The following is a 27,164-nucleotide window of genomic DNA, read 5'->3' as shown; positions in this document are numbered from 1 at the left end:
CTGAGGCTGGGCCACCCTGGAGACCCTGCTGGGGTTCCCAGCCTGCTCCTGCAGGACGTGTGACACTGGCCTTTCGTTGCTCCCCAGGAATAAAGAAATCGTCAAGTACCTGCTGGCCCAGGGGGCAGACGTGGCTCTCCGAGCCAAGAATGGATACACGGCCTTTGACCTGGTGATGCTGCTCAATGATGCGGGTGGGTTCCTTGGAGAGAAACGTGCCGCAGTGACCCCGGCCTCCCCCAGCGGGACTCCGCATCCCCACTGCCTCTCTTAGCCACGTTGGAAGCCACTTGATTGTTTGGGGGAGAAATCCAGTGTCAGGTCCTCAGAGCTTACTCCCTGCATGGCCTGGGCTCACTGAGGCTTATGTCCCCACCAGTCTTCCAGGTGCCTCCCAGGAGGCCTTGCGAGGAAGACCAAAGGAGGCTCATACAGGCCTCTGTGACCAGCAGTCACCCTTAGAGGAGGAGCCCTTAGCTGTAGGTGCAGGTGCAGGGTCCTGGGTACCTTCTGGGCCAACGCTGTCATTTCCCCCACCTCTCGCACTCCTTGGCTGGCCCCTGCCATCCCACTGACCCTCCCTGCTGGCACGGGCCTTCTGGGAACTGGGGCTTCCAGTTTGCTAGCTCACAGGGCAGTGTCTCCCTCCTCTGTCACCTCTGCTAGCTCACCCAGAGAGGGGAGGAGCTGGCAGGTCCTTCTGAGAAAGCTGCCAGCTATGAGGAGTTTTCCCTCCCCAGCCCTCAGTGCGGTGACAGTGGATGCTCTGTGGCCCAGCTTAGCTCAGGGGTGGCAGGCACCGACCTTTCTTCCCTCACATGCTGAAGGCCCGCAGGCATCCCAAGGGCATGCTGGGAGTCCCTGGATCCTCTCAAGAGTCACAGGGATGAGGACCTCCATGTTCTCTTGTTCACACGAGGTGACCGAGATCAGGGGACCTGGGGCTTCTTGACCAAAGGCTCCAGCTAGAGATGACATGATGGGGAGTCGGGGTCCCCAGCGTCCGGTGGGACTGCACACACTGTGGTCGTGCCCGGGACTCTTACAGTGCGGTTCTTCTCCCTTACCCACTGCCAGTTTCCTCTGTCCTCTGCCAGTAAGATGCCCTTCCCTAGGGCACTCCCCCAGAGAATGTTTCCCAGCCATCAAAGAAGCAGATGCCTGGTATTGAACACTTGGGGGCAGCGGTGGGGGTGGAGAAAGGCATGGTCTTTGAGAGACAAACACTCCAATATACAGCTTGGCCTGTATTTTGAGGGGAACTTTCTTTTTAACCTCATTGGATTGACGGTCCCTCATCATATCTCACTGTGTGCCCGGTACTACGAAGGGTCCCTCGGAGACCTGTGTGGGCCAACGCCACCCTCGACCCACAGAGGCACAGAGAAGCCTCTTAGCTTACTGCAGCTGCACAACTAGTGAGTGGTGCAGGCTGAGTCCATGCCGGCCGGCTGCATGCAGAGCCGGGCCGTGCTCACAGGCCTCCCGACCCCCCTGAGCTTCAGGCTCTGCGCTCTGGGTAGGCGGCCGGCACGTGTTTCCAGCTCGCCTCTCTCGCCACTATTGGGAAATGGCATGCAGACTCGGTTACCGTCAGTGCAGGCTGGAAGGAGCTGCGGGGCTGTCCTCAAGGGGAGAGGGAAGGAAAGGGGGCCACCTTGGACACCCCTGCCCGTGGCCCAGCAGTTCTGTCTGCAGGTAAAACATCGCCTTTTGTGTCCTTAGACACAGAACTCGTTCGGCTGCTGGCATCTGTTTGCATGCAGGTGAACAAGGACAGAGGCCGGCCCAGTCCCCAGCCAGCCCCGCCCCACCCGAAGGCCAGACAGCCCTGGAGCCTCCCAGTGCTGCCCGATGACAAGGGAGGACTCAAGGTTTGCCTTTTCCCAGCTAAAAGGGTGTGGGTTAGAGGCAGAGAGGTGGGTGGTGGGGTGGTGGGGTGGCTGCAGGGTGCCTGCCACTTCCGGTCAACTCAACACTGGTTTGAGTTGAGGGGAGAACACTAGGGGATAATAGGACTGGTGTTGGGGTGACAGTAGCCATCTAAAGGTGGTTTAGATAGCATGTCAGATGGTAGATGGAGGGAGCTCACTAGCATTGTGCCCAGTGTTAATCCTGGAACATTCCTCCCGGGGTGTTGGAGCTCTGCTCCTGGTGTCGAGGTAATTGTTATAGTTGCTGAGTCCCTGGCTCCCAGGAACCCCGGGCAGCAGTGCACTGGTCCCCTTGGCCTCCTCCCGGAAAGGCAGAAACGGCCTCCAGTTGCTTGTTCCTAACCGCAAGCTGAATATCTTCTGGTCTTTCCCGTACGACTCTGTTGGTCCAGAACTGAACCTGACCATTTCCCCCAAAACAACACGGCAAAACCAAACCCGGCCTTTTTCTCTGACCGCCTGGGGTGCTGTGCACCACCTCCTCTGACCCCCACATTTGGCGACCCTTCTGTGCCCATCACCCACACGAGCTCCAGGAGTTCCTTACCTGGTACTGTCGACATGCCCCTCCACCCTGTCCTCACTGCCGCCTCTGCAGGGGCCAGGCCCCTCCTGCCTCCCTGAGCTGTCTAAAGAAACAGACCAGGGACACTCATCTGTGTACAAGGAATAACTTTGTATCAAGGAGCAAGTTCACAGCGGGAAGGCACCCCAGCCCAGTCCCACTCAAGTCCATGGGCCTGATGCCCGCCGGGCCCTCACAGACTCGCATGGTTGCAGGTTGATGACCCTGAAAGGGGAATCGGAAGCCAGGAGGTCACACGCCTACCAGGTGCAGAGTTGTGAGGCTCCAAGGTGGACAGCTCTCAGGGTCCAGTGGCCACATGGGGCCAGCCCTGGAGACAGGCACGGGGTCCCAGCAATCAGGAAGGCAGAGGGCAGAGAAAGGCAGAGTGAGAGGTATCTCTCGCTCTTAAACACAAGACCACACCCACAAGGAGGTGTCCTCAGGCTGCCGCTTGACTGAGAGGTTGGCCTCCACCCCTACCTTCACACAGGTCTCATCAAGTTGACAGACAATCTAGCTGCCACCCTCCCTGATCTCTGAGATGAGTGTGGGTTCTGGGGCAGATGACCCAGGCCTCGGGGTCCCGACACCTGGGATGGGGAAGGGGGCTCAGCAGTGATAGATGCTTGGACTTGCCTCTGCATCCGTCGGTCTCTGCCTTACCGCGAGCAGGTTGGCACCCCTGTCCGGTCTCCATCTCTCAGTCTGTGTGATGAAGACATTAACTACCTTCAGTCTATTAGAAATGGCCATCTGGTCAAGAGGGATTAGTGGCTAACCCCTGGCTTATCGGGGAAGGGTGCAGTGATTGATTGGCAATGCCTGCTGCGGCCCAGGAGGGGAGAGGGAGCAGGTGCGCAGGTGTGGCTCCCTGGCTGTCCTTGCAGCATGACCTCCGCTCCCCTGTCTCGGCAGTCCTGGTGGAGCCGCATGTCCAATCGGTTCCGGAAGCTGAAGTTGATGCAGACGCTGCCCCGGGGCCTGTCCAGCAACCAGCCTTTGCCTTTCTTGGATGAGCCTGAGCCGGCACTGGACTCAACCATGAGAGCGACTCCCCAGGACAAGACAGGCCACTCTGGGCTCCCCAGTGTGGGCCCCACCACCAAGGACCACGGTAAGGAAGGCTGCAGGTGGGGGAGAAGTTCCAGAATGGTCCGAAGCCTTCTGCCCTTCGCCCTTCTGGGCACTCAGTACTCGGGCACAGGGGCTGGTCTGACCACGAAGAGAGACTGAGCTGCCACCTGGCGGCAGATGGGGCTGCACTGGCCTGCTTCCTGCCCCACACTCCCGGTCTAGGGATGCTGCCTCTCTGCCCTTTGACAGGTGGGGAAAGCCACCTACCAAATGAGATTGGTCCCTGTCACTGGCCGTGTCTTAAAATAGCATCCGTTCCCTTAGGTAGGGGTGATGAGTGCTCCTTTACTGGAGGTGTTGTTCAGACTGGGCGGTGGTTGCCAGAGCACCGAAGGAGACTCCAATTCGATTGAGAGGTGGCTTCAGTGCGGGCCCCCTAACAGCAGGCCCGGTTCTCCTTGCCCGCACGGCTCCCGGGGCACCGCTGCAGCAGACAGGGTATCGAGCAGGGTGCCCCGCTGTCTGACTCAGCTGGGCATCAGCAGTGCACGGGAACGCTCAAAACATGCTCTGAGATGGATTTGCACTCTGTTAAAATATTGAATACCAATGATTAGTAAATATTTAATCATCCGGGGGAGTTGGTTTCCCAGGAGGAAGGGCCGCCCCGTCCTCGGGCCATGGGCACGTGGGTGGTCATGTCAGGACACTTGCCTTTGCCTCGTAGGTCCTGGGAGCCCAAGAGGAGGAAAGGAGGACGCCCTATTGACCACCATGGTGAGTAGGACTTTCCGAGCCCTCCAGCCGGTTGTTAGCGGGGCGATCTACTGGGAGACGTGGTGCTCGGCTGGCCGGCCATCTCAGTGGTCACAGCCGGGGGCAGTCCCAAATGTGTATCATCATGCAGAGCTCAAGCGCCAAGGACCTCAAGCAGGTAGATGCCCTGAAACAGCGGGTGAGCCTGTGCTGCGCTGAGCACCGCATGCAAGTCCTGGTCCCCACAGGCCAGGCAGCTCTGGGGACAGAGATGAGGGGAAGGAGAGTCAGAGAGGAAGCATCAGAGCGGAGAGTGTGCATCCAGGCTGAGAGAGGCCACCATTGCCCGGTCTGCATTCCAGAGGCACCTGGAGATGAAGTGACAGAAAACCCCCCAAGCAGGCATATATGAGGGCCATTTATTTCTCCTAACTAAACCAAGTTCAAGATCGGCACTATGCTCTGTGGGGCCTAGGACCCTGGCTTCTCCTAGTCTGGGGTCCACCATGCATGGCTTCTGTGACCAGGCAGCAGACAAGGGTTGGGGAGAAGAGGTGGGCACACGCACATGCTGGCTCTCTGTCAAGGGAGTTCCTAGAGACTGCCACCTAGGCATCTGCTTCTATCCCAGGGTCTATCAGTTGGTCGCAAGGCCATAGAACCCTCTATGGGAGGCTGGGGCATGAAGCCTTTGTCTAGAAATCAGGGTGTCAGTCCTAAGGGAGGTGTGGGTGAAGGGCAGCGGGGGGCCAGTTGGCAGTCTCTGACTTGGGCATAAGATCCCCCACAGGGTGGCCAAGGGTATTCAATGGGCTCACCTCGGAAGTTCTCAGCAGAATATGTAGGCTCTCTGGGTGGCCTCCCTGGGCATCACTTCACGTTCTGAAATGAGCGCCTCCTGGTTGGAGATGGACTGACTGTGCTCGCAGCCTGGAGACCCCACTTTGGAGCTGCCAGGAAGGGAGCCTGGCCGAGGAAGAACCAGGGCTCTGTACCTAGAAATTGTGGGACCAAGCCTGCGGACCCACTGACCGATGGGGGAGGCCTGCAGTTTGAACTGGCCTGCAGGTACCTCAGAAGACAGCGCTGGCGACCTGCTTCCCCAAGGTCACAGCTGTGACAGTCTGCCCGAGGAGCAGTTCTCTGCAGGCAGGGGCCCAGTGTGTCAACCCCAAACGCTCTTCAGCCTTGCCATACTTCTGTGGCTGCACGAGATGGGGGTGGCTGTGCCCTGTTGGACTTTGGGGTTTCTAGGTTATTGGGTTTTTTTAAACGGTTTTAGCTTCAGCATCCCCTACTTGCCTAATGGTCTCCTCGGAACAGCCGCCTAGGCGTGGAGCCCTTGGGTCAAGGGAATGAGTGCCATAAACAGTGATTCAGCCTCTAATGAAAACGCCCCCAGTTCCCTGGCCATCTCCCAGGCTTCCCCACATTTGCCAGGTGCAGCCGCTGAGAGGGGCGGCCCCTCATTGATGGACCTGCAGGACGGTGCTCCTGTCCTGACTCCTTGTGCCCCGTAGAGGGCACCAGTGCACCGGTCTGGCTGCCTATGGCAGATGGAAGGTTGGGCACCCGGCTGAGTGGGCCTTTGCAGCCATAGGGCAGAGCTGCCCACCTGCCTGGCTCCTGAGGCGGGCTTCGCTGTGGGACACCCTTCCCCGCAAAGCTCCATCTGGCCCCGAGTTCATGGTCATTTCTTAATTAAAGCTCCTACGGACTGAAGGCTTTCCCTTGACCCTGTGTACTCATCGCCATGGGTGGTGGGGGTGGAGGGTGGTGTCGCACGACCCCAAATCACATTTTGCACACAGTGAAATGACGGAAGAACATCTGCCCGCCGTGCAAGGTGGGGCTTAGGAGCCTGTGGGAGCCTGGCCACCAACCCCTCGACCCTTCCTCCTGAACCAGCCCCACCCAGCTCGGGTCACGCCTACCACCTTGTGCTTCTGCCTCTGGTCTCAGGCCTTTCCACCTCTCACCCAAAGTGCTCGCTCCGTTCTCATGGGTCCGGCCAGCAGTGTGCTTTGGGCCCAGCTGGGATGTTCCTCGGTGTCCTCCCAGCCTCCTGAGCTCCCTGCCCTGCTCCCCGCAGCTCTCCAGCCACACCCCTGCTCTGCCCCACTGCTGGAGCAGAGCCAGCCTGCACATAGAGCTCAGGACCCCTTGTGGCTTCTGGCTCCGGTGTAGGGGTGGGTGGCAGCGGGCGTCCTCAGAGAAGCTGGGAGATAGGAGTCTCCTGCAGACCCGGAGCCCTCCTGGGCTCTGCCTAACGCAAGGCCTGTCTTTTTCAGCTTCGAAACGGAGCCCCCTTCACCAGACTCCCGAGCGACCAGCTGAAGGCAGTCATCCCCCCTTTCCTGCCCCCGTCCAGTTTTGAGCTGTGGAGCTCCGATCGGTCCCAGACGTGTCGCAACGGGAAGGCAGACCCCACAAAGACGGTGCTGCCCCACAGAGCCAGCAGGGGCCACGCCACGGGCGGAGGTGGGAGCTCAGACACGGTAGGTAGTTGGCAACATGCTCTTAGTACCCGGGAGGCTTGGCGTGGCTGCAGCAGCGGGAGGCTGGACCAGAGGGGGGGCATGTGACCTGGAGCGCTGGCCACGAGGGACCGTGCTGGGGTAGGCTTCCTGAGGTGGTGACCTGGAGCCAGGCTGGGGAGGACAGGAGAGGCACATCCAGGCCGTGGGAGCAGTATTGTGGAGGCAGGGCTGGGTTTTGCTCTGGTTGTGATGGGGGCCCTTTGAGGTTTTACAGGGCATTATGGGGGCAGGTTTTCTTGGAACTCGAGTTGGTTCAGTAATTAAGTGCTCAGCTGCTGACCAAGAGGTCATTGGTTTGAGCCCACCAGTCACTGCAGGAGAAAGATGTGGAAGTGTGGGCAGTGCTACCCTGTCGTGTAGGGTCGCTATGAGTTGGGTGAGGCTGGGCACAGGGGCACCTCGGGTGGGGAGACGGTACTGTCCAGGGGGCTCATCTTGAGAACTGTCTACAGGCAGGGCTGTCAGCAGATGGACAGGGGCACCACCCCGTAGTGACCTTGGACAGGCTGAGCACTGGCTGGTCAGACTGTGCTGTGGGGGGCAGTAGGGGTTTGGGCCAGCAGAACTCCAGCGTCTCTCCACACGGTGAAGCGGCATCTGGAGCCGGCCAAGGCAGAACCTGACAGTGTCACCCACTTCACCCTTGCAGGCTTCCACCAGGCCGGTGAAGTTCCCAACCCTCTTGAGGAGCCCAGCGTCTCCCGCCAGTTCTGGAAACTTCAACCACTCGCCTCATTCCTCTGGTGGCTCCAGTGGCGCCGGGGGTGCTAGCAGGCATGGTGGGGAACTGCATAGCCGCTCAGGTGGGTTTCTGGGTGGGAGGCCCCTCGGGGATCTGCCCTTAGCGACATCACTCCTCGGGCCTCTAAGCCTTTTCTTTGCAGGAGGATGATTGGGAGGGAGGAAATAAGCATCCACAGGCTTTGTTTTCTTGTAAAACTTCCCCAGAAAGGCTTGGTATCCTTACAGTGTCTAAAATCCTAGGAGGTGAGACCTTGAGAGAGCTGTGCATCCAGCCCTTGCATGGAACAGACAGCAAACTGCAGCCCAGAGAGGGCCAGTGATGTGCCCAGGGTCACACAGCTAGCTGGTGACAAGACTCTCCCACTTGTTCCCCATCATTATTTCACCTTACAGCATGTTTTTGGATCCCCCTGAGGTTGTCCAGGATTAACCTGAGAGCCCAGAGAAATAAGAAGGCCCCCATCCCACCCTCAACTCCCCCTCAAAAAAAGAGAGAAAAAAATCTTACCCATTAGGGATCATCATTGATGTCTCTTCCAGTCTTTCTGTGCATATTATCAATATTTATAGAAGCAAAATGATAATGCACTGAGCTCTGAGTACATGCCCGGCGTGGTGCCAGGACCCGCCTATGGGTGATCTCATTCAGTTCCCCAGCAGCCTGGAAGGCTCTCCTCTCAGTGCTGCAGGTGAGGGAGCGGGGCTCATAGACAGCTGGCCGGCCCGCCCAGCGTCACACCAGGCAGAACCAGGACCCAGGCTCAGACGGCCCGACTCCAGAGCCAGTTCCCTGAACCCGTGCTTGACTGGGGCACGGAATGTTTTGAAACTTGCCCCTGCCCACATCATGAGTGCATTGGCCCCATGGTGCATGGATATCTGGAATATCCACTAGTGCCTGGACGGCCTCCCTTGGCATGCGATCTTGCTGGTGGCTTAGCTGGTGCCCCGGCGTTGACCCCCGAGGCCGTTTCTAGGCATTTGCTCTTACAGAGAGGGCAGCACCCTTGTCCGAACAAACCTGCCTACTTGCCACGTGATTTCCTGAACACAAATTCTGGGGTGGCTGGGGCAGTAGGTTTGCCTATTTCTGAAGCCTTTGATACACTTTTGTTGCCCAGGCAGCTCTGTCTATTTCCACCTATAAAACTCTTTCAGGACTGCCGGGTACAGGGCCCTCTGTGCTGTACCCAGGTGAGAGATGAGGGCCGGCTCACGAGCACCCTCCCAGCTCGGGGGTCTCCCCTTGCCCGCTTCTCTCACCACATCCCTGGGCTGCAGCTCAATGTGGGGCAGCAGAGAGGAACTTCCAGCCAGGGAGGCAGACCCACTCTCCACGCGCAGTGTTCTGGCGTGAGGAATTTCCCACAGGACCGGACTTCACACAATCAGGGAGGGCATCAGAGGTGAGGGGTGGTCGCTAAGCAGCCTGTGTGTTGGGGGCAAAGGGCGCTATCTCCATGTTCTGCAGAACTGGGGTCACTCAGCCAGCAGGGCTGGGAGCTGGAAGAGGCCCTGGACCTTACACAGGGCCAGGTGAAGACGGGTCCGGAGCCCTGGGCTGTGCCTTACTCGTTAGACTGCTAACCCTGAGGTTGGTGGGGGAACACCCCCACCCCCCACCCCAGCTCCTCCACAAGAGATGGACAGGCTTTCTGTCCTGCAGTGACTTGGTCTTGGACACCCACAGTGCCACCCTGCAGCTGCAAGGAGTTGGGGTCAACCTCAGTGGCTGTGGGCTTTACCTGACCAGGCGGTGGCCTTACAGGACACCCTTCAGAGCGTGGTGGCCGCCGATTTCCTCTCCCTTCCAGATCTCATGCAGACTTTCCCGAGGTCAGCCCTGGCCTAGAGGCACATGGGAAGGGGTGCCCAGCTTTGCGCCCCCACCACTGCTGCCATTCTCATTTCTGTTTTCTCAGGCGGCAGCGTGGATAGTGTCTTGTCCCAAATCGCTGCCCAGAGGAAGAAGGCAGCCGGACTCTCGGAGCAGAAGCCCAGCCAGCCGTCCAGCCCTGTGGGGCCAGCGCCGGCGTCTAGCCCATCAGAGCTTCCAGGCTCCCCGGGAGGGGCCAGCATGTCCGGCAGCAAGGTGAGGCTCTGTGCCTCTAGTTCAGTTACACTCACATCCCTTCCTGGCCCGGCCCTGAGCTGCTGGGACGTGGGTGGGGGCACAGCTGGTAGGACGGGGTTCAAAGCAGACTCCTTCCAGCGGCCACCTGGGCGTTGGGAGGACTCCTTTCCTCCACCTCGTGGATCTGGACTCAGATGAGGGGGCTGGGGGTAGGGGCCATAAGAGTGGCCCTGGGTGGGGGAACAGCAGTACTAAGCCCCAGAGGAAAGCGTGGCACTGGGGGAGTAGAAGGAGGGTCTCTGGGCGGGCAAAACCCGATGGCCCTGTGTGAGTGCGAGCTAAGGACCACTGCCAGCATCATCTGGACGCCACGTCCCCATGGCTGCAGCTGTGGTTGTCTTGCAGTCAGCTCTCTGGTAACTCTCGGAGTTTGCAGGTGATGCTCTGAGCTGGCATTTGGGGATCTGTCCGCTCCACCTCCTGAGCCTCTCCCTCTTCATGGGCTAATGCTCTGCTCGGTGAGCCCAGATTGTGGATGCCTAGCAGGGCACATGAGACAGCTTCATGGTCCCCACCACCAGGTACCCCCCAGCGATGCCGAGTCACTCATTTCTTCCTCCCAGAGGACCCCCAGTGCAGGCAGGACCTCACCGGCGGCGGCAGTTTGTCTAGGTGTCCTAACCCGTCGCCCTGGGGTGTTAGGTCCCCAGACAGCCCATCCTTTGGTGGGACCCTGCCCACAAGAAGGTCTTCCAAAAATTGATGTTTGAGTCAGTGAATGAAGAATTTTTTTTTTAATTTTTAATTTCTGTCCAACCACTGTTGGACAGTCCATGATCCTTTGCAGCATTCAAAGGCCCTTCTGCAGTAAGGCCCACATGATTTGGTGCTACAACAGTTAAATGTTGCTTGTCAGCCAAAAGGTGGGCAGTTCAACTCCACCAACCACTCTGTGGGAGAAAGGTGTGGCTGTCTGCTTCTATGAAGATGTGTAGCTATGGAAACCCCATGGGGGCAGTTCTCCTCTGTCCTAGAGACTCGCTTCAGCAGTGGACTCTTATCACTACAAGGTCGGTGGTTCAAACCCACAGTCCACTTCCTGGGAGAAAGATGAGGCTGTCTGCTCTGGTCAGAGAAGATGTACAGCCTTGGGGACTCTACATAGGGGTGCTATGAGTACGGGTTTGGGGTTTTCTTGTTAGTTATTTTTTATACTTAGCTCCAAAAAATCCCCCTCTCCATACACATTAGTGCCCTGTTCAGAATTACTTGGATTACGTTGTTGTCGTCAGGCACTGTGTATCCCTTCTCACTCGTGGGGGCCCTGCATGCCACCCAAGGGAACACCGCCCGGTCCCGTATCACCTCACCATTGTTCTTCTGTTTGAGCCCATTGTTGCATCGTAGTGTCAGTCCATCTCAGGGGGGCTTCCTGTTTCTCCTGCTCCCTTCCCCTTGACCAAGTATGATGTTGTGTTAGTCTGGGTGGACTAGAGAAACAAATCCATGGACACACGTATGTATATAAGAAAGAGAGTTATATACAAGAGCAATTGAACATTGAGAAAACATCCCAGCCCTGTCCAGGTCAAGTCCATAAGTCCAATATTGGCCCGTATGTCTGATACCAGTCTATACGTCCTCTTCAGACTCACGAAACACACGCAGTGACACCAAATGTAGAAGATCACAGGCCAGTGGCTAGAAAGTCTTTGAATCCAGTATCATTGGAAACATCTCAGCGCTGGCAGGGGTCTCTGCATCAGGGTGGGTCCATGTGTCTTGTCATGTGCTAGGTCTCCCAAGGTGGGAGCAGAGTCTCCCATCTCCAAGGATAAGGTGACCAGACATCCGCTTTTGGTGGGACAGTCCCAATTTTTAACAATTTTTCCCACATCCTGTGGCATTTTTAAAAAGTTCCAATTTTTGGAAAGAATGCACAACAAGCTAGGGTCTAGGGTATACGGTTTTTGGCTGCCATGTGGCTATTTCGCCAGGAAATGAGTTTTATCAATGGTGTCCCGCTTTACCAATGTTAAACTCCAGTCACCTTATCCAAGGAGGAAGTACCATATTTCCCAGAATTCTCAGGAGAAGGCCATGCCCACACAGAGGCCTCATTGGCTATGATCTGATTGACAAGCTAGACTCCACCCCTACACTCTGAATCCTCTAATTGACAAATGATTATATATCTACCACAGATGTCCTTCTCCAGGGACTGGTCTCTTCTGATGCCATGTCCAGTCTCACCATTCATCCTAATAAGGAACATTGTGGCTGTGCTTGTCCCCAAACAGACTTATTTGTCTTCCAGACAGTCCCTGGCCTTGTCAGTATCCCTCGCCTGCGCTGTAATTCAAAAGCTCCATGGCTCTGTGGTCTCCTTTTCACCGGCCAACGAGGTGACCGGAAAGACCATGGCTAGGTCAGGCGAATCTTAGTCTCCACAGAGACGTTGTTTGGACAATGGGGCTATGCCACTAAGCTTCTGAGGAGCCTTGGCGGCCTAGTGGATTCTGTGTTGGGCTGCTAACCACAAGATCAGTAGTTCAAATCCACCAGCTGTTCTACGGGGGAAGGAGAAGGCTTTCTGTTCCTGAAAAGATTCACATCCTTGGAAACCCCCCGGTGCAGTTCATTTCAGTCCTCCAGGGTCCCTGTGAGTTGGAGCTGAGTTGATACCAGTGAGTTTGAATTTTGAATTAAGCTGTGTTCAGAATTCAGCTCTAGGAAAAACCTGTCTCCCTGATATTGTCATCTGTTGGACATTAAGTCATATAGAACTGGTTGTATTTGTTTGTTTGTTTGTTTTTTGCCACTGCTACTGGGAAGCTCAGGGCCATTTATTAAAGTCAGTCTGCTAATCTGGGACTTTGACAGAGTTGCTTAATATCAAAGCTGCCTAAAAGTTCTTGTTTCTGTGTTGATGACTTTATATATGTTAGATGTACTTAGCGCCCTTTAATCCATGTTGGAGATAGGTAGGCTAAATCTAAGTTATAAATTGTATGAGCTCTTAACCTTGCTTGGACACATCTGTCATGTAGACTCTATACAAGTCTATTCCGATGAAAGGAAATTGACTTTGTCAAAAGGTGCATTCAGGAAACAATAAGCAGGGGAAATGATCCATTTCAACGATTACCTGAGACTCTTACTGTCATCGTGATACTATAATAATGATGCTGTAACCTTGGCGAGCTGTTTAAAAATTCAGGTTACTGGACTTCACCCCGGCCCTGCAGAATTAGACTCAGAGGGTAGGGCCTGGGAATCTTGTCTTTTTTTCCCAAAGAGACTGTTGCAGCCAGTCCAGCCCAGGGCTCTCAGGAACCACTGTCCTTACTTAAAGGACACAGAAGGGGGTTTCTGTCGGAGAACCCAGCAACACAATGGAGATGAGGAGCACCGTTCAAAGACTCCCTTTGGAAGAACTGGAACGTCGTCTTCCAAGCATGAGCCTCTCCCCGAATGTGGCTTTTGCTCTTTGCTCAAAACAGGCAAATTCACTGCGATGGTGATGCATTCACAAGGCATGGACTCCGGCCCGTGCCCACAGTTAGCACTAGAACTGAGCCTGGCGGGGACACCTGGGTGGGTCACAGCCGGCATCAGCATCTCCCCTGGGTCTCTGGAGGCTCACATGGGCATGCCAGGGGCATCAGCTCTCCGTGGCCACCTCATGTTCCCCATGTGGGGTGGTTGCTTACAAACGGTCACTGTTCACGAACCTCTCTTCCGCAGAAGCCAGAGACAAGCCAGAGGCCGCGGTCGGGTGCGTCAGCCACCTCCAAAAGCACCTCCCCCACCCTGACCCCCTCCCCTTCACCCAAAGGCCACACCGCCGAGTCCTCTGTGTCCTCGTCCTCCTCCCACCGGCAGTCCAAGAGCAGCGGAGGCTCGAGCAGCGGCACCATCACGGACGAGGGTGAGTCTCCCGGGCCGGGCCCGTGCACCCCCCAGCCCTCTCTTCACCAGGCGGCTAGGGAGGGACCCATCCTCTCCAGCTGTTCAGTTTACACAAACTCTCCCCTCCCTGCTCCCCCCTTGCATGTTGCCTTCATTGTGCTGAAGGAGGGAGCCTTCTTCAGCGAAGTACTCCCAAGTGCTTTTTGCTTGCAGCTGAGTTTCTGGGCACAGACATACAAACCCACCACCCGCTGTGCCCATCTTGACCCAGAACAACCCCGTGGGACAGGGTGGAAGCGCTCTCCGGGGGCTCCAAGTGGGTCATGTGTTAGGAGCAGACGGCTTCCTCTTCCTCCCCGAGTGGCTGGCGGGTTTGCACCTTGCCGTTAGCTTAACCTGCTGTGCCACCAGGGCACCTTTGCACAAACGGAACACCTGTGGAAATGCTTCCTGACACCCAGGTACATACCTGCCCCTGAACCTTGTACAAATTAGCTGCAAGCAATGAGCTCTTCACTCCGGCCGACTTAAGCAAACGAGTGGTTGGTCATGCGCCAGGCTGCTAACTCATTCCAAACCACCAGCCCCTCTGCCAAGGGAAAGACAAGGCCTTTTACTCCGTAAAGAATTACAGTCTTGGAAACCCACAGTGTCAGCACCACCCTGTTGTGTAAGGTCGGCATGAGTTAGAATTGACTCGATGGTAGTGGGTTGTTTGTTTTTCTATCTTGGCAGTGTCTGAGGTGGGCTTCAGGCATGGGTGGGTCCAGGTGCTGCGGGACTGTTTCCCTCCATTTGTCAGGTAGGCTCTGCAGCTTCACGCTTACCTTCTCTTCCTGTTAACTCATTAGCAAGTCCAGCAGGAAGAGTGGTTTCTCAAAACACCTTGATGGTCAAGACCAGCTCGCCGGTCTCTGTAAGGCCTTGAGATAGTGGCATATCACTCACCATGCTCGTTGGCCAGTGTGGAGTCACCACCTGTCTGCCTTTGGCACTGGCCTGCCCTCCCGAACCGGACCATGAGCGTGCGAGAAGTGGCTCCTAGAAGCAAGGGCTAGGTGCTGTTTCCAGAGGGAGCAGGGGGGGAGGACAGGGCAAGCGATGTCCAGCACACCTGAGGACTTAACTGCCCAGAGGGAGCTGCTCCTGGGGGGTGAGGAGGAAGGACCATGGGATGGAGCTCAGGACAGAGGTGGAGGCTTTCAGAGGGGCCCCAGCCATTCCATGCGGTGGCCCACGAGAGACCAGCTAGTAAGCATAGCCATTGTTCAAAATAAAAATGTGTGAGCTTTCACGGGGAAGTAATACTGGGAAACATAGACTATATTCTTTATTGTAAAAAGGAAAAGACTTCCTTTTTTTTTACAGCATATGACTATTATCTCTTACATCTGTGTAGTTGGGGTACTAGCAGATGCATTGCTTCTACTGCACACGTCACCTGACTCAGCCATCCCGGAGCAGTTTGAAATTGGTGATGATTGGGATGTTTACACCACGGCAATCAGCAGCTGCCTCCAACCCAGGCCTGATGTATTGTTTGGGAGATTGCCTAGACCCCGGCAAGGGATGGAGAAAATGCTAATCATTCAGTCACTTAAATGTGTTGACACGTCTGTAGCCACTCCACGGAACGGCACAAACTGTGGAGGATGCGCAGTCTCGCGGTGTGTGAAATCCATCATCTGACCTGGCATGGCTGCCCACACGGCGCCAAGGCATGTGTGCTCACATCCGCAGGAATCATCAGCCAGGGTTCATGTCGGGAACGCCTCTCATTAGCTGTGGACACAAGAGTTGGGCAAAAATCAATGAAAGCCTTCTGTGCGGATCAATTGGCTAAACGGGTTTACGATAAAGAATATTATATAGTTTATTAGGATTTGAAAGTCGTGTGCTCGGCGCTGGTACATTTTACAGTAGACTTGTGGACCGGGAGGCGTGCAGGGAAGACTGGGTAAAGGCTGTGGAGGGAGCACTGTGCCCGGGGGGAAGCAGGAGCAGAGGCTTGGCATCGTGAACATGCAGTGCCTTTTGTGGGCATGAGAACCCTGTTTGTTTCACCCGTCCTAGCTCAGTAGCCGTAGCTTTCCCCTGAAGCCTTCCCGAGACCCGTAGCCAGGCCACTGCCCGCGCTGTCCTTCCACGGCAGCACGCCACACTGATGAGGGGCAGACCCAAGAGCCGCCATGGACAAGTGCTACGGTCTCACTCTAGACGTGGTACCTGCCCCTTCCGTGGCTGACTGCCCTCCTGTGAGTGGGGGCAGGAGTGGGGCCTGCCTCAGGCTGTGGTTGAACGCACAGCGTGCCTGGTGGTGAGCACCGGCCAACAGCTTCTCCCTGGTGATCGGTCTTCCCGGCCACGCCGCACACCTTCCCGGTGAGGACCTTTCCTGCTGGGCGATCCCCGGCATGCATCAGGCTCTGTTGTCGTCACTGCTGAGTGAATGAGCAAATGGACAAGCACCAGGAAGAAAGCAGGCCTCCTAACCACCAGCCCTCCTGCCTCAGGGCCTCTGCACTGGCTGTTCCACGGCCTGTGGGGCCCTTCCCAAGACGTGTGCGTGGCTCCCACACGTCTGCTTCCTGATTCTGTGCCACCTTACTGCCCTCTGTCAAACACCCCGAGCTGCCCTGCTCCTCCCTCCTCTGCCTGGACCCAGCACCAGGGCACTGCTTCTGCCCCTGCTGAATCCCTAGGACCTGCTCCGGGAAATCCCTGTTGACTGCAAATGAGCGATGCCCTCCAGCCCTCTCCCCGCCCCGATGTGGGTCTTGACTGTGGTTTGGGTGAAAGGAGTGAAAGGGTACAGAGCGAGGTGGTTTTCCATTGAACGGTCCACACCCGTTCATCCCTCGTGACATTCATTCCTCAACACACTCTCCCCACGGAGCTTCCACTTCCACCTGCCCTCCTGCCTTCCGAGCCTTCCCCCGGGCAGATGCTGCCCTGAGGCTGGTTAGTCTGAGAGTGCATCCCCCCTGGTGTTCCTGTTCCCCTTGGAGGCCCGTCTCTTATTGGGCTGAAAGCTGAGCTCTGGTATGTTGGTACCTAGACCAGCTTCTGCCCGCTCCCTGTTGGTGTGCCCCTCCTGGGGCGGCCCACAGCTTCCACACACTTGACCAGACAGCTGACTGCTCTGGGGCCTGCCTGCCGGTTGAGTTCTTTCTCTGGGGAGCCGAAGGCCGGCCAGCACTAGTTGAGAAATCCGCAGTCAGGAAATTGTTTAAAGACCTTAGAGGAAGGCAGAATGTTTGTCCTTGTGGCTGGAATCCATTCGGAGAACTTGGCAATTTCCCCACTTGGGGGTCAGCCTGGCTGTGCCCACCACCCCACCTTGCAGCCTGGCTTGGGGTTTGGGGAGACACCAAGGGTGCGGGCAGAGAGGAGTGGCTGGCAGGTGGCTCAGGGCACACCTCCACCTTCCTCACTGGAGCTTGCTTAAATCTGCTTGCTGGGTCGGTTCCTCATAGGACTCAGTTTGAAACAAGACCACTGCTACTCTGTACGTGGGTTTGAAGCCTCTTCTTCAGCTGCATTGTACAGGGTTCCTAAAATGTGTTTGTGTTCTCTCTCTCTCTCTCTCAGATGAGCTGACTGGAATCCTTAAGAAATTATCCCTTGAGAAATACCAGCCCATTTTTGAGGAGCAAGAGGTAAGGATGTTCCTTTTGTCTGAATATCAGTTTAGATCTCATTGCAAAAAGCACAACCCCCTCCCTCCCCACGAAATCAATTCGTCTAAACATGTGGGTGTTTGTTCTGCAAGCCTCACTGGTTCCGTGTCTCAGAGCCAGCCCAGGAGTTGGGGTGTGCACTCAGCAGTCCACAGCAATCCTGGGCACCCCACGGCGTGTTTTCCCTGAATGGAATTATGTAGCTCAGAACACCACTTTCTCCAGTTAAGTTTATCTGTCTTGCGAGCGGTTTTGTTGACAATAATTGACTTGGAAGGCCCGGCCAAAAGCAGATTTTGAAGGTTTTACCTTAGATGCCTGGAGATATGGGGCTGCATGTCTGCCTGAGAGAGTACCTGAGTTCATAACCACATGTCACGGCACATCTTAAATCCTTAAAAAGTCTAGTAGTCCCTCCGAATATGAATTTCCTCTGTGGGCCAGCAGTTCCGTACTTGGGTACTTCTCTACCTGTGTCCACACAAGTACCAGTTTGTACACAGCATTCACTGCAGCATCGGGCAGCGCCTCCAGAGGGCAGAGACAGGCCACGTGTGCCCACCCACTGGCGAGTGGATTCGAAAATAAGGTTAAGGTACGCCAGCACAGTCAGCCATCGAAGGAACAAAGTGCAGGCACTTGCTGCCACCACAGGGCTGAGCCTTGAGAGCATCACCGGATGCCCGTGAGCCAAGCTGACCTCAGAAGGTCACCTGTGACTTCACGTGCACAGACGGCCCAGGCCCAGCAGCTCTGCAGAGACCGAGAGGAGCAGTCGGTTTCCCAGGCTTGGGGGGGAAGGTGGGATAGGGATGCCTGTTGAATGGGGAAGGTGGTTCTTATTGCTTGTGCTGAGGGCCACACAGCCCGGTATGCATACAGAGCCCGGTTGGATTAACCACTTCTACGGGTGAGCCGAGTGGGGTCTGAGCACTACCTCAGGAAAACAGTCATGAACGTCACCGTCTTGGACGAAGGAAGCGCCCCCACAGGCCCGTGGGACCCAAGTACAGGTGCAAGACGGCCTCCAGTCCAGGGCAGACAGCACAATGTGTCCGGTCGGTCACGCTTGGGGTCCAGCTGAGGAGCGGGTGTTTGTGTTCAGGAAACAGACTCAAGACGCAGTGGACACTTCCCTCATCAGTTTTCATCTCTGTCGATGCCCGTCTGGGCCCCTGCCTCCTTGGCACTTACATTCCACTGGCATCTTCCTCTCTACCAAGAAACCCCCCTGCCCGCTGATGGCGGCCCGCTGCACCTGCTGTGCACCTCTGCGCCCTCTTGCACCTGCTGTCGGAGTCTTGCCTGTGAGGCTGTAGCATTGTCTCTAAGGACAACTTCTGAGTGTGGGGCGGGGGGCCAGCCCGGCCCCACCAGGTGCTTGAGTCCCATCATACTTGGGGGATCATCCTGACACCTTAATGTGACGGCCACTTCCCTCAGGGGACACTCACGAGAGACACTGCTGGATCACTGCAAGGTGATGTGGCGCTGTGGATGAGAGCAGGGTGTCTGGAGCCCACAGCCTGGGTTCAAATCCCTGCTCTGCCACCTAATAGTCATGTGATGGTTTGAGCGCCTAAGAAAAACATCTCTGCCCTGCTGCCCCGTCCCTGGAAGGGGGTGGTAACGTGACGATGAAATGGCTGGGTCTGTGTGATGCGCTTGGACGATGATGTGCACACAGCGAGGCTTGCCTGTGTGCTTAGGCCCCCTCCTTAGCCACCGGTGGAACTGGCTCTCTGGGGGGGTCGGGGGGTGAGCTTGGACTGTGCCCGAGACTGAGCCGGCCCGTGCCCAGGCTCACAGGTGCCCGTGCCACACACACCCTTCCTCCATGCTGGCTTGGAGGGCAGAGGTGTGGCCGCAGGGAGCTCTGGCCCTCTTTGAGAGCAGTGGTCCTGATGGGGGAGCCCAGGGATGGGAGGGCTGTGAGTGCAGAGCCCCTGCCCCCTCCGTGCTTCTGGCCTCTGTTGCTTCTGCCTTTCACTCCCTCGTGTTCTCTCTCTCTCTCCCCACAGTCTGCGTCTCTCTCATTCTCTGTGGGGGAGGCACGGTGAGTACCGCAGGGACGCACCTTCCTCTGCGTGGTGGCAGTGACTGGTGTCAGCTTGGTTACAGCAGGACGTGGGTTTCCTTTCACCACCATGCAGATCACCGTGGCCCTACGTGGGCAGGGTAGAACCACACACACTCCGGAGGGCTTGCAAGCCGGTGGCTTGGGGAAGGTAGATGGTGGCCTTTCTTTCTGGGCACTTGTGGCATTTCTGCTGCTGAGGGTGGCGGGGAGGTGTGGCACCAGCGGAGGTCAGCAAACCGCGCCTCTCTCCTCCCAGGTGGACATGGAAGCCTTCCTCACGCTCACCGACGGCGACTTGAAGGAGCTGGGCATCAAGACGGATGGGTCCCGGCAGCAGATTCTGGCAGCGATTTCGGAACTGAACGCAGGCAAGGTAGCAGTCCCATCCTTTAAAAATTTTTTTTATTTGGGTCTGGTTCAAACAGCTGAGACCCCGGCCCTCGGAGGTGGTCGAGGTCATCTCCTCTGGCGTCGTTAGTTGGCCGGCCCTTGGCCGGCACTCACTCCCCCGGAGTGGTCTGTTCTACTTCAGACCTCTCTTCCCATTAGGTTGTTTCTCCACAGAAATGCTTCAGGAAGCCCTGAGGACTGGGTTCTGCCCTCCCCAGCGCCTGGGCTAAGGTGGGCTCTGGGATCAGGAGGCCAGGGAATTCATTGTGTTACCTGGGGCAGGTCACAGCCTCTGAGCCTCCCTGCCTCGTCTGTAGGCCGAGGGGCAGTGCAGGCATGTGGCAAGTAGGGCAGCTGTCTCTGTGGTTTTGGCCAATAGCCCCACATCTCCCATCTGGCTGATATTCCAGCTGCTTCATCAGCTTTAAAGACAGACTAGTAGCCCCCTGCACCCTCCACTTCCCGTGCCCCACTACCTAAAGGTGACTGGGCATTGTACAAGCAGGAGTGTACATGCTCTTGACGTTCCCCCTCCGTATCCTGCTCAGAGAGTGGACATCCACGGCCACCCCAGCAGCGGTGTAGAATACGCCACGGCCAATCTGCTGCCCCAGCCCCTCTGCCCAGCTGCTGCCCCTGGTTGTATATGGTGTCCCAACTGGGATGTTGCCCGTGATAACCCCATAACGGACATCCAGCCATCTCTGCCAGTTTCTCGCCGCCTACCCCCCACCCCAAGCTGTGTGTGCGAGGCGAGTATAAGGGTGTGTCAGAGAGTGTGACCGGTTTTAAGGTTCCTTTTATCTAGTGTCGGATTATGCATAGAAATATGGCACCGTCCTCTAGTGCCAGAAACAAATAAACACTTATGCAGCATTGATCACCCACATGCCACGGCCCAGCCTGGCCTCCTGTCCCCTGTCTGGCTGGTAGGAAGCACGGGGCAGGCAGGGGACACCGTGGGTGGACGGTGGAGCAGGACTTGACCTGATCTGACGGCTTCCCACCTGCCGTGTCGGGGAGCTCCTCCCAGCCCCACAGCAGAGGTGAGGTGGGGTGGGGCGGTCTGTTTGGATGTGGCCGTGGTCTCCGCCGTCATCATCATCATCAGCAGCAGCATTATCTTCCCCGTGTCCAGGCCGTGGGTGAGCCCCACACAGTGAGTCCGTCCGCAGGGTTCCAGGCATTGTCAAGCTGCACCCTCTCTCGAGAAACACTAATGATTCACTCGCCTTTGAAAGGGTGTCGTCGTGAGCTCTGGTCGCCCCTGCCTCGGGGCCTGGATGGCCTCACTTTAGAGGAGAGGAAGCCAAAACCCAGAGATGGCCAGTGACCTCTGACTCCCAGACCAGCAGGGGCGATGGGGGAGGCGGGCGTGGAGGGTCCCTGGCTGGGCAGGTGTCGGCGTTAGGAGGCACACCGTCCAGGTGGCTCACAGACGGTAAGCAGGTACCAGAGAAGCTCTAAAGTGCCTTCTGACCGATTGCAGCATCGGCCTGTATTGATTCATGGGAAAGGCTTATGGAGCGGAAAGGGTCCCTGCCCTGGCCCACGGGCTGCGTGGGTGCAGGCTCTCCGAAGCGCTGCAGGCCTGTGCTGTGGACACGGCACAGGCAGCCGTCCGTTTCTCCTCACAAAGCCCGCCGAGGCCGCTTCCAGTTTGTGGTTGGGGAAACCGAGCCGCAGAGAGGTTCAGGAACTTGCCCAAAGCCACACAGCTAGGAAGAGGAGGCAGATCCAGGAGGGAACCTGGAGTTGGTGCCCTGGCCACCACAGTGCTGCCACAGGCATCACCCACCGCTTGGAATGTGGGGCCAGAGGGGCCGGAGGGCTGAGATCTAAGGAGTCAGGAAGCCTCTGGATGAAGGCCCAGGCAGAGGGGACATGTGCAGGGGCCCTACGGTAGAGGGTGGACGAGGCCTCCAGGGTGGCCCAAGGTGACCCAGTCAAGAACATGCAAGAGGATGATGAGCCGTGGTGGGGGCTCATGGCCCACGAGTGGCAGGACCCTCTCTCACTCTGGTCTCCAGAGGCCAGATGTGTGGCCCAGGAGCACGGGGCTGGGTCTAGCCGAGCGCCAGTCAAGGAATCACATAAAATGCCCGGGTGTTGGGGCATTGGGTCCATGGGAGGGTTGGGAACTGTGCCCAAGAGCTGGGTTCCAGTCAGGCCTGGTCCAGTTCCTGAGAGATGGCCAGGGCTGATGTTTCTGGAACCTTCCCTCTGCTGCTGGGAGATGTGTATGTTTGTGTGTGTGTGTGTGTGTGTGTGTGTGTGTGTGTGTTTATTGTGCTTTTTTAACTTGTGCTACTAGTGTTTTGGTTTTTAATAAAGGTGTTTGTAGCAACCCAGTATCTAGCAAGTGTATCGTCGCCGTCTTGCCAATAGCATGTTCTCCCATCAGGTTGCTGAATCACACTTTGTTCATTCTTAAGACGTTTCAGACCAGTGGTTCTCAACCTGTGGGTCGTGACCCCTTTGGGGGGTGGAATGACCCTTTTACAGAGATCGCCCAATTCATAACAGTAGCAAAATTACACTTATGATGTAGCAATGAAAATAATTTTATGGTTGGGGGGTCACCACAACACGAGGAACTGTATTAAAGGGTTGTGGCATTAGGAAATTTGACAACCACTGTCTTGGACTTTTTTGTAATGTTCATGCGCACGTAATAGATTATGGGATAGCCTAAACACAGCGTTCCTATGTCCCCGGGAACCGAAAAATCCACGTGGCTTGCTTTATTGTGGAAACAACCCCGCAGTAGCTCTGGGGTTGAAAGAGAATGGGAGAGGGCTGCGATACAAAATGCTTTCTTCCCGTCAAACCGTTGAGTCTGTTAGCCTGGAAAAAACAAACAAACACGAACAGCTTTTGAGTATTAACGGCATCTGCAGTTCAGCTCTCAAAAGATTAGCAAGGGGCTGTGGACCCCGGGGCCTGTGAGTCACCCCCGTCCCCTGTTTGAGTACTGGGTGAGTGATTCCACCTGCATAGTACGTCCTGCTTATTGCTTTGATTCTAATGGGTTAACTCCGCAGAGAAGGCTCCCCCAAAGCAGTCATATTAGGGCAACCTTAATTGCCCCGAAGCCAACTATGACCCTTTCCCTTTCTTTGGTGATTATTAAAGCCAGGCATATTCGTTTTACTAAACTGGCACAGTCCTCAAAGGATTTTTAAGAAATCACAGTGCAAACACCGAGAGGCCACGGCTGTTCTCGCCTTCAGGCAAATTATGGGCAGTGTTTGGTGTCCCGCGTCTCTCACCTGTGCACCACTGACAAAGTTGGCTCTCTTAAGTTTGTCTCCTGCTTCCATCACTAACAAAGCATGTGTGCAGTTACCCGTATCATTAAGTGCTCTTTTCCATAGACGGCGTTTGCTTGGGCGTACCGAAAATACCTCCGCCACGACCTGCCAGCAGTGTAGATCCTCAGGCATCTGGATGCCTGTCGGGCTGCCGTGTTCAACCTGGAGGGTGAACGCTGCCTAATTATCTCCTTAGAGAAGAGGTCTGAGCCGGTACGGCTAGGTCCCGGGGTCTGAGCCAGGGTGTCTGGTACATCTGCCTGGCTTCCTTTACCGAAAGAGCTGGCGGCATCCCTGCCAGCCCCGGGCATGGGCTCCCAGTCCCCATACCACCCTGCCAGCACTGTCACCCGTGATGTTCGAACCTTTCTTAAGGCTAAAAGGGGCATCTCGTTTCACTTGCCTTCCCTTTAAATTCTAGGTAAGCTGAAGATGGAGGAAACATTCCATGTTGAGTGGCCATTTGTCCCACCCCGACCCCCCTTTGAGGATTACCAGCAGGTCCTCTGAAGGCAGGGGTTTTGAAAGGACGCTTATCATTATCGTCTCCAATCCGTTGCGGATGCTGCAGCAATTGCAGTTTTAATCACCTACGCTCCGCCCCACCCCCCTAAGGTGAGGAGGCAGTGAGTGCTGGCACCCTGTCTCGCCCTGACCTCCTTTCTCAGGCAGTAAGGCCCAGGTGGTGTTTAATAATGAAAACACTTGTCATCCTGGGATCTGTCTTCCAGCCCTCCGCAGATTGTGCATGGCTGCCCCATTCATTATCGGAGACTAAGCCCCACGGCAGCCCTGGGGAGTCCCGTCACCCCCATTCCACTGATACACAAGTTCTGCAGAGTGGGGGAGCCACTGAGGCTTCTTCCTGGGCTGGGATTCAGATACCCGGGGCTTCCGCCCTGCAGCCTTCACGGCATTTCCTTGCTACTTTCTAATTGTATGTAATTAATTTGTGTTGTTGTCGGTGAGAATATGCCCAGCAGGGTCATACAGCAGCTTAACAATGCAGTGATCCTGTTCTTCAGAGTCGTCCTTCCACTTTGACCGTGAACTCACTGCTCTCCCCCAAGGTTCCCCCTGACCTTTTGGGCCCATACAAATGGATCCTGAAAGAAGGCATGGCTCAAGGAAGACAGTCTGTACGGGTTTGCTTTTAAGAAGGCTTCAGGAAGTGATCGTGGTTCACGGTTGAAGGCTGAAAGGTGGTCTGTGGCAGTACTGTCAAGGGCTCTTCCAGCCTCCACGCCCCAGCACAACCAGTCTTCGATTCCATGAGAGTTTGAAATTCTGTTCTGTTTTTCCCCCCCTTTGACCTCACTTGGGGAAAGTTACTTGCAAGGCTTGTCCCCTGGTGCCTAGAAAGTCTCCTTAGCACAGAGACCCCTGCTTAGGAGCCTGGAGGGGGGTCACCCACACCACAGGGAGTTGGAAGTGAAAGAAGAGAAAGTTGGACGCCTGGACTGACTCAATGTGTTCGTTTTCTTTCGATTTGTCACTTTCAGCAGAGAACCATGCTGGGAGCATTAGTTTTTAATTTGCTTCCCACTTAGGGCCACATTTATTTGTTGGTTTATATATGTGTGTAATCCACGCTACGGACACTGGGCCCTCAGGGGAGTCATACTCCGGTCAGAGAACCAGGCATTGGGATGACGCCGTCTGCTCTTCTCATCTGCCTTGAGAGGCCAAAGCAGCCCTGGTGGCCTAGTGGGGATACGTTTGGCTTTGATCTGCCAGGTTGGCAGTTCGAAACCACCAGCTGCTCCTCGGGAGAAAGACAGGGCTTTCTACTCCCACGGTTATGTGGGTCGTATGTGCCCTGGAACAAAATGCGGCTTGCTCTCGTGCCATCCTCACAGTGGTTCTTCGTCTGAGCCCATCGACGCGTCAGCCCGTCTCGTCGACGGCCTTCCTGTCTTTCTCTGCCCCTCCGCTCAACCAAGCGTGCTGTCCTCCAGGGACTGCTCTCTGCTGACCACACGTCCGCAGTGCCTAAGGCGAAGTCTTGCCATCCCTGCCCCTAGGGAGCATTCTGGCTGTACTCCTTCCCATACAGGTGTGTTGGCTCTGTTGGCAGACCATGGTCCTTTCAGCATCCTCAACCGGCACATCATTCGCATACGTTGGCGCTTCTTTGTCTTCCTGATTCACTGTCCAACTTTCACCTGGAGGTGAAGCCGTCGAAAATGCCCTGGCTCAGGCCAGGCGCACCTGTGTCCTCAAAGAACACCCTTGCTGCCAGCACTCCTAAGAGGCTCCCACTCTATCATCCCAAAGTGGTGTCTTTTGATTTCCTCTTGTTTCCTCATCTTAAAAAAACCTCTAAAGGGCACCTGTTTTCCTTCACTAAATAATTTTTAAAAGACTGCCATGACATGGTTAAATTCCTGAGTCCCCAAAGTGGAGCTTAGGCTGAGAAATGGGGTTGATATTTTTTATTTTGATCTTCTAGTTCCATGCTCCCATGAACTTTTTAAGTCCCTTCATATGTCTGTATATGTATGTGTACATACCTGTAAACTTGGTGCTCGCTGGCAGCTCCGGGTTCAGATGCAGCCGTCAGAGGCACCTATTTCACACTTAGCTCATAAATAGGAGAGAAGGGACTTACATCCAGGCTGTTTTTAACTTCCTAGGGCTCTACCTCCCAGCCAGGTATTCAGCTACAATGCTCTCTGGCCGTAGAGAAACATCCACACCCCCGTTTGTGCGGGGCTGCTGCAGGAGTAGGGTGGGAGGGTGACTCGCTCTGAAAGGGACAAGAGGGAGCAGGAAGAATGCCGCTTCCACGGAGCTCCCTGGAAATCAGAGGAGCGGGGCAGGGTATCCCTGCTCTTCGGGCTCTGCCTCCCAGCTGCTTCCAGGGACAGGAAGGCTGGCTTTCCCAGGCCCTCTCCAGTGCTGGCGGGCTGGGAGAGTCTGACTCAGTGCCTCTTTATTAAACACGGCACTCTTTCAATTAGGTGATGATTTTTCCCCAAGACGCCGATGGGTTTTTCTCGTGTGAGCGGAGCATGAGCAGCACCGTGCCAACTGATGTAACACCACTTTCTGTGTCTGTTCTCCATTCCTTCCGCAGGGACGGGAGAGGCTGATCTTACAGGAAACCATTCACAACTTCCACTCTTCCTTCGAGAGCAGCGCCAGCAACACCAGGACACCTGGAAACCACCCCTGCACGTGATCCTCCCTCCTCCCCAGGGGAGGGAGCCAGCCTGCCGGACAGAGGCCTCCCTTCTCAGCCGCCTCCCTAGCTCTGCTGGAGAGTCTGCCCGGCCTTGGAGAGGGCTCATCCCAGCAGCGCCTGCAGGTCTTGGTTCTCTGGTGCCGCTGTGACAGCTGTCCCACCAGTGGTGGCCCTAAGGAACAGGCAGTGCTTTTCCCTCCGTCGAAACCCCACCGCCTTTGAGTGGATCTCAAGGCTGTAAACCTCCTCTCTAGCGGACAACTTCATCTTTTCCCCCAGAGCGGCTGGGTGCTTTGAACCGCAGACCTTGTGGTTGGCGGTCCAGTGCTTACTCAATAGCGCCACCAGGCCTTCTGTCACTGGGTTTAGGAGTTTGGAGTCAGGGTGCGGGCTCTAGGAGAGCTCTGTCAGCTCGGGGGAAGGTCCTTGTTCTCAGCTTCTGTCCCTTGAAGCCGTGAAGCCCCCGCTGTGGCCGGGCTTCTGGCTTCCCTTATTGCACTGTGCTTGTTTAATCTGCTCGCCCGTGTCTGAAAAGGGATCCACTAAAGGTGCTAATTCAAATCACGAAGCCCACTCCCCAATGGGGTTAGAACCACAGGGCAGGATGAGGGCTACCCCGCATATCTGGGGCACACAGTTCAATCCCAGACACCAGTGGGTATGCTTGCGGTGCGTGCCATCTCCCACACAGCGGCCCTGGGTGGGTGGTGGTTTAATGCTGACAGGGGCCTCAGGCCTCAGGCCCTTTGCTTCTGAGTGGCATAAGGGGCAGGGGCCCGTTTAGGCAGTACCAGTTAAGCCCGCTGTCCTCAGCCCACGTGAGCTGTCCCCTGTGTGTGGAAGTGGAACCGTGCTCTGGAGTGTTCTCGTTGGCTGAGTTTGGGGCAGTAGGTTGCCAGGCCTTTCTTCCT

At 56.1% G+C, this 27,164-nt stretch overlaps 1 protein-coding gene across 1 annotated transcript in view; it reads left to right on the top strand.

Annotated features, from left to right (window-relative positions):
- The window catches only part of ANKS6 (ankyrin repeat and sterile alpha motif domain containing 6), a 43,139-nt gene extending 16,581 nt beyond the window's left edge, over nucleotides 1-26,558 (top strand). Inside the window, exons 6-16 of the mRNA XM_004711076.2 lie at nucleotides 87-194; nucleotides 1,726-1,874; nucleotides 3,418-3,616; nucleotides 4,304-4,353; nucleotides 6,624-6,830; nucleotides 7,522-7,675; nucleotides 9,539-9,708; nucleotides 13,438-13,621; nucleotides 17,194-17,261; nucleotides 19,619-19,735; nucleotides 26,146-26,558. Of these exons, the coding sequence (XP_004711133.2) occupies nucleotides 87-194; nucleotides 1,726-1,874; nucleotides 3,418-3,616; nucleotides 4,304-4,353; nucleotides 6,624-6,830; nucleotides 7,522-7,675; nucleotides 9,539-9,708; nucleotides 13,438-13,621; nucleotides 17,194-17,261; nucleotides 19,619-19,735; nucleotides 26,146-26,250 (1,511 nt within the window). The 3' untranslated portion in view covers nucleotides 26,251-26,558. The remainder of the gene's footprint in view (nucleotides 1-86; nucleotides 195-1,725; nucleotides 1,875-3,417; nucleotides 3,617-4,303; nucleotides 4,354-6,623; nucleotides 6,831-7,521; nucleotides 7,676-9,538; nucleotides 9,709-13,437; nucleotides 13,622-17,193; nucleotides 17,262-19,618; nucleotides 19,736-26,145) is intronic.
- The last annotated feature ends 606 nt before the right edge of the window (nucleotides 26,559-27,164 follow it).

The sequence above is a fragment of the Echinops telfairi genome, unplaced genomic scaffold (assembly GCF_000313985.2).
Source record: "Echinops telfairi isolate 266 unplaced genomic scaffold, ASM31398v2 ScPeMD7_7410;HRSCAF=8448, whole genome shotgun sequence".
NCBI lineage: Eukaryota > Metazoa > Chordata > Mammalia > Afrosoricida > Tenrecidae > Echinops > Echinops telfairi.
This window is presented reverse-complemented; position numbering and strand designations above follow the sequence as displayed.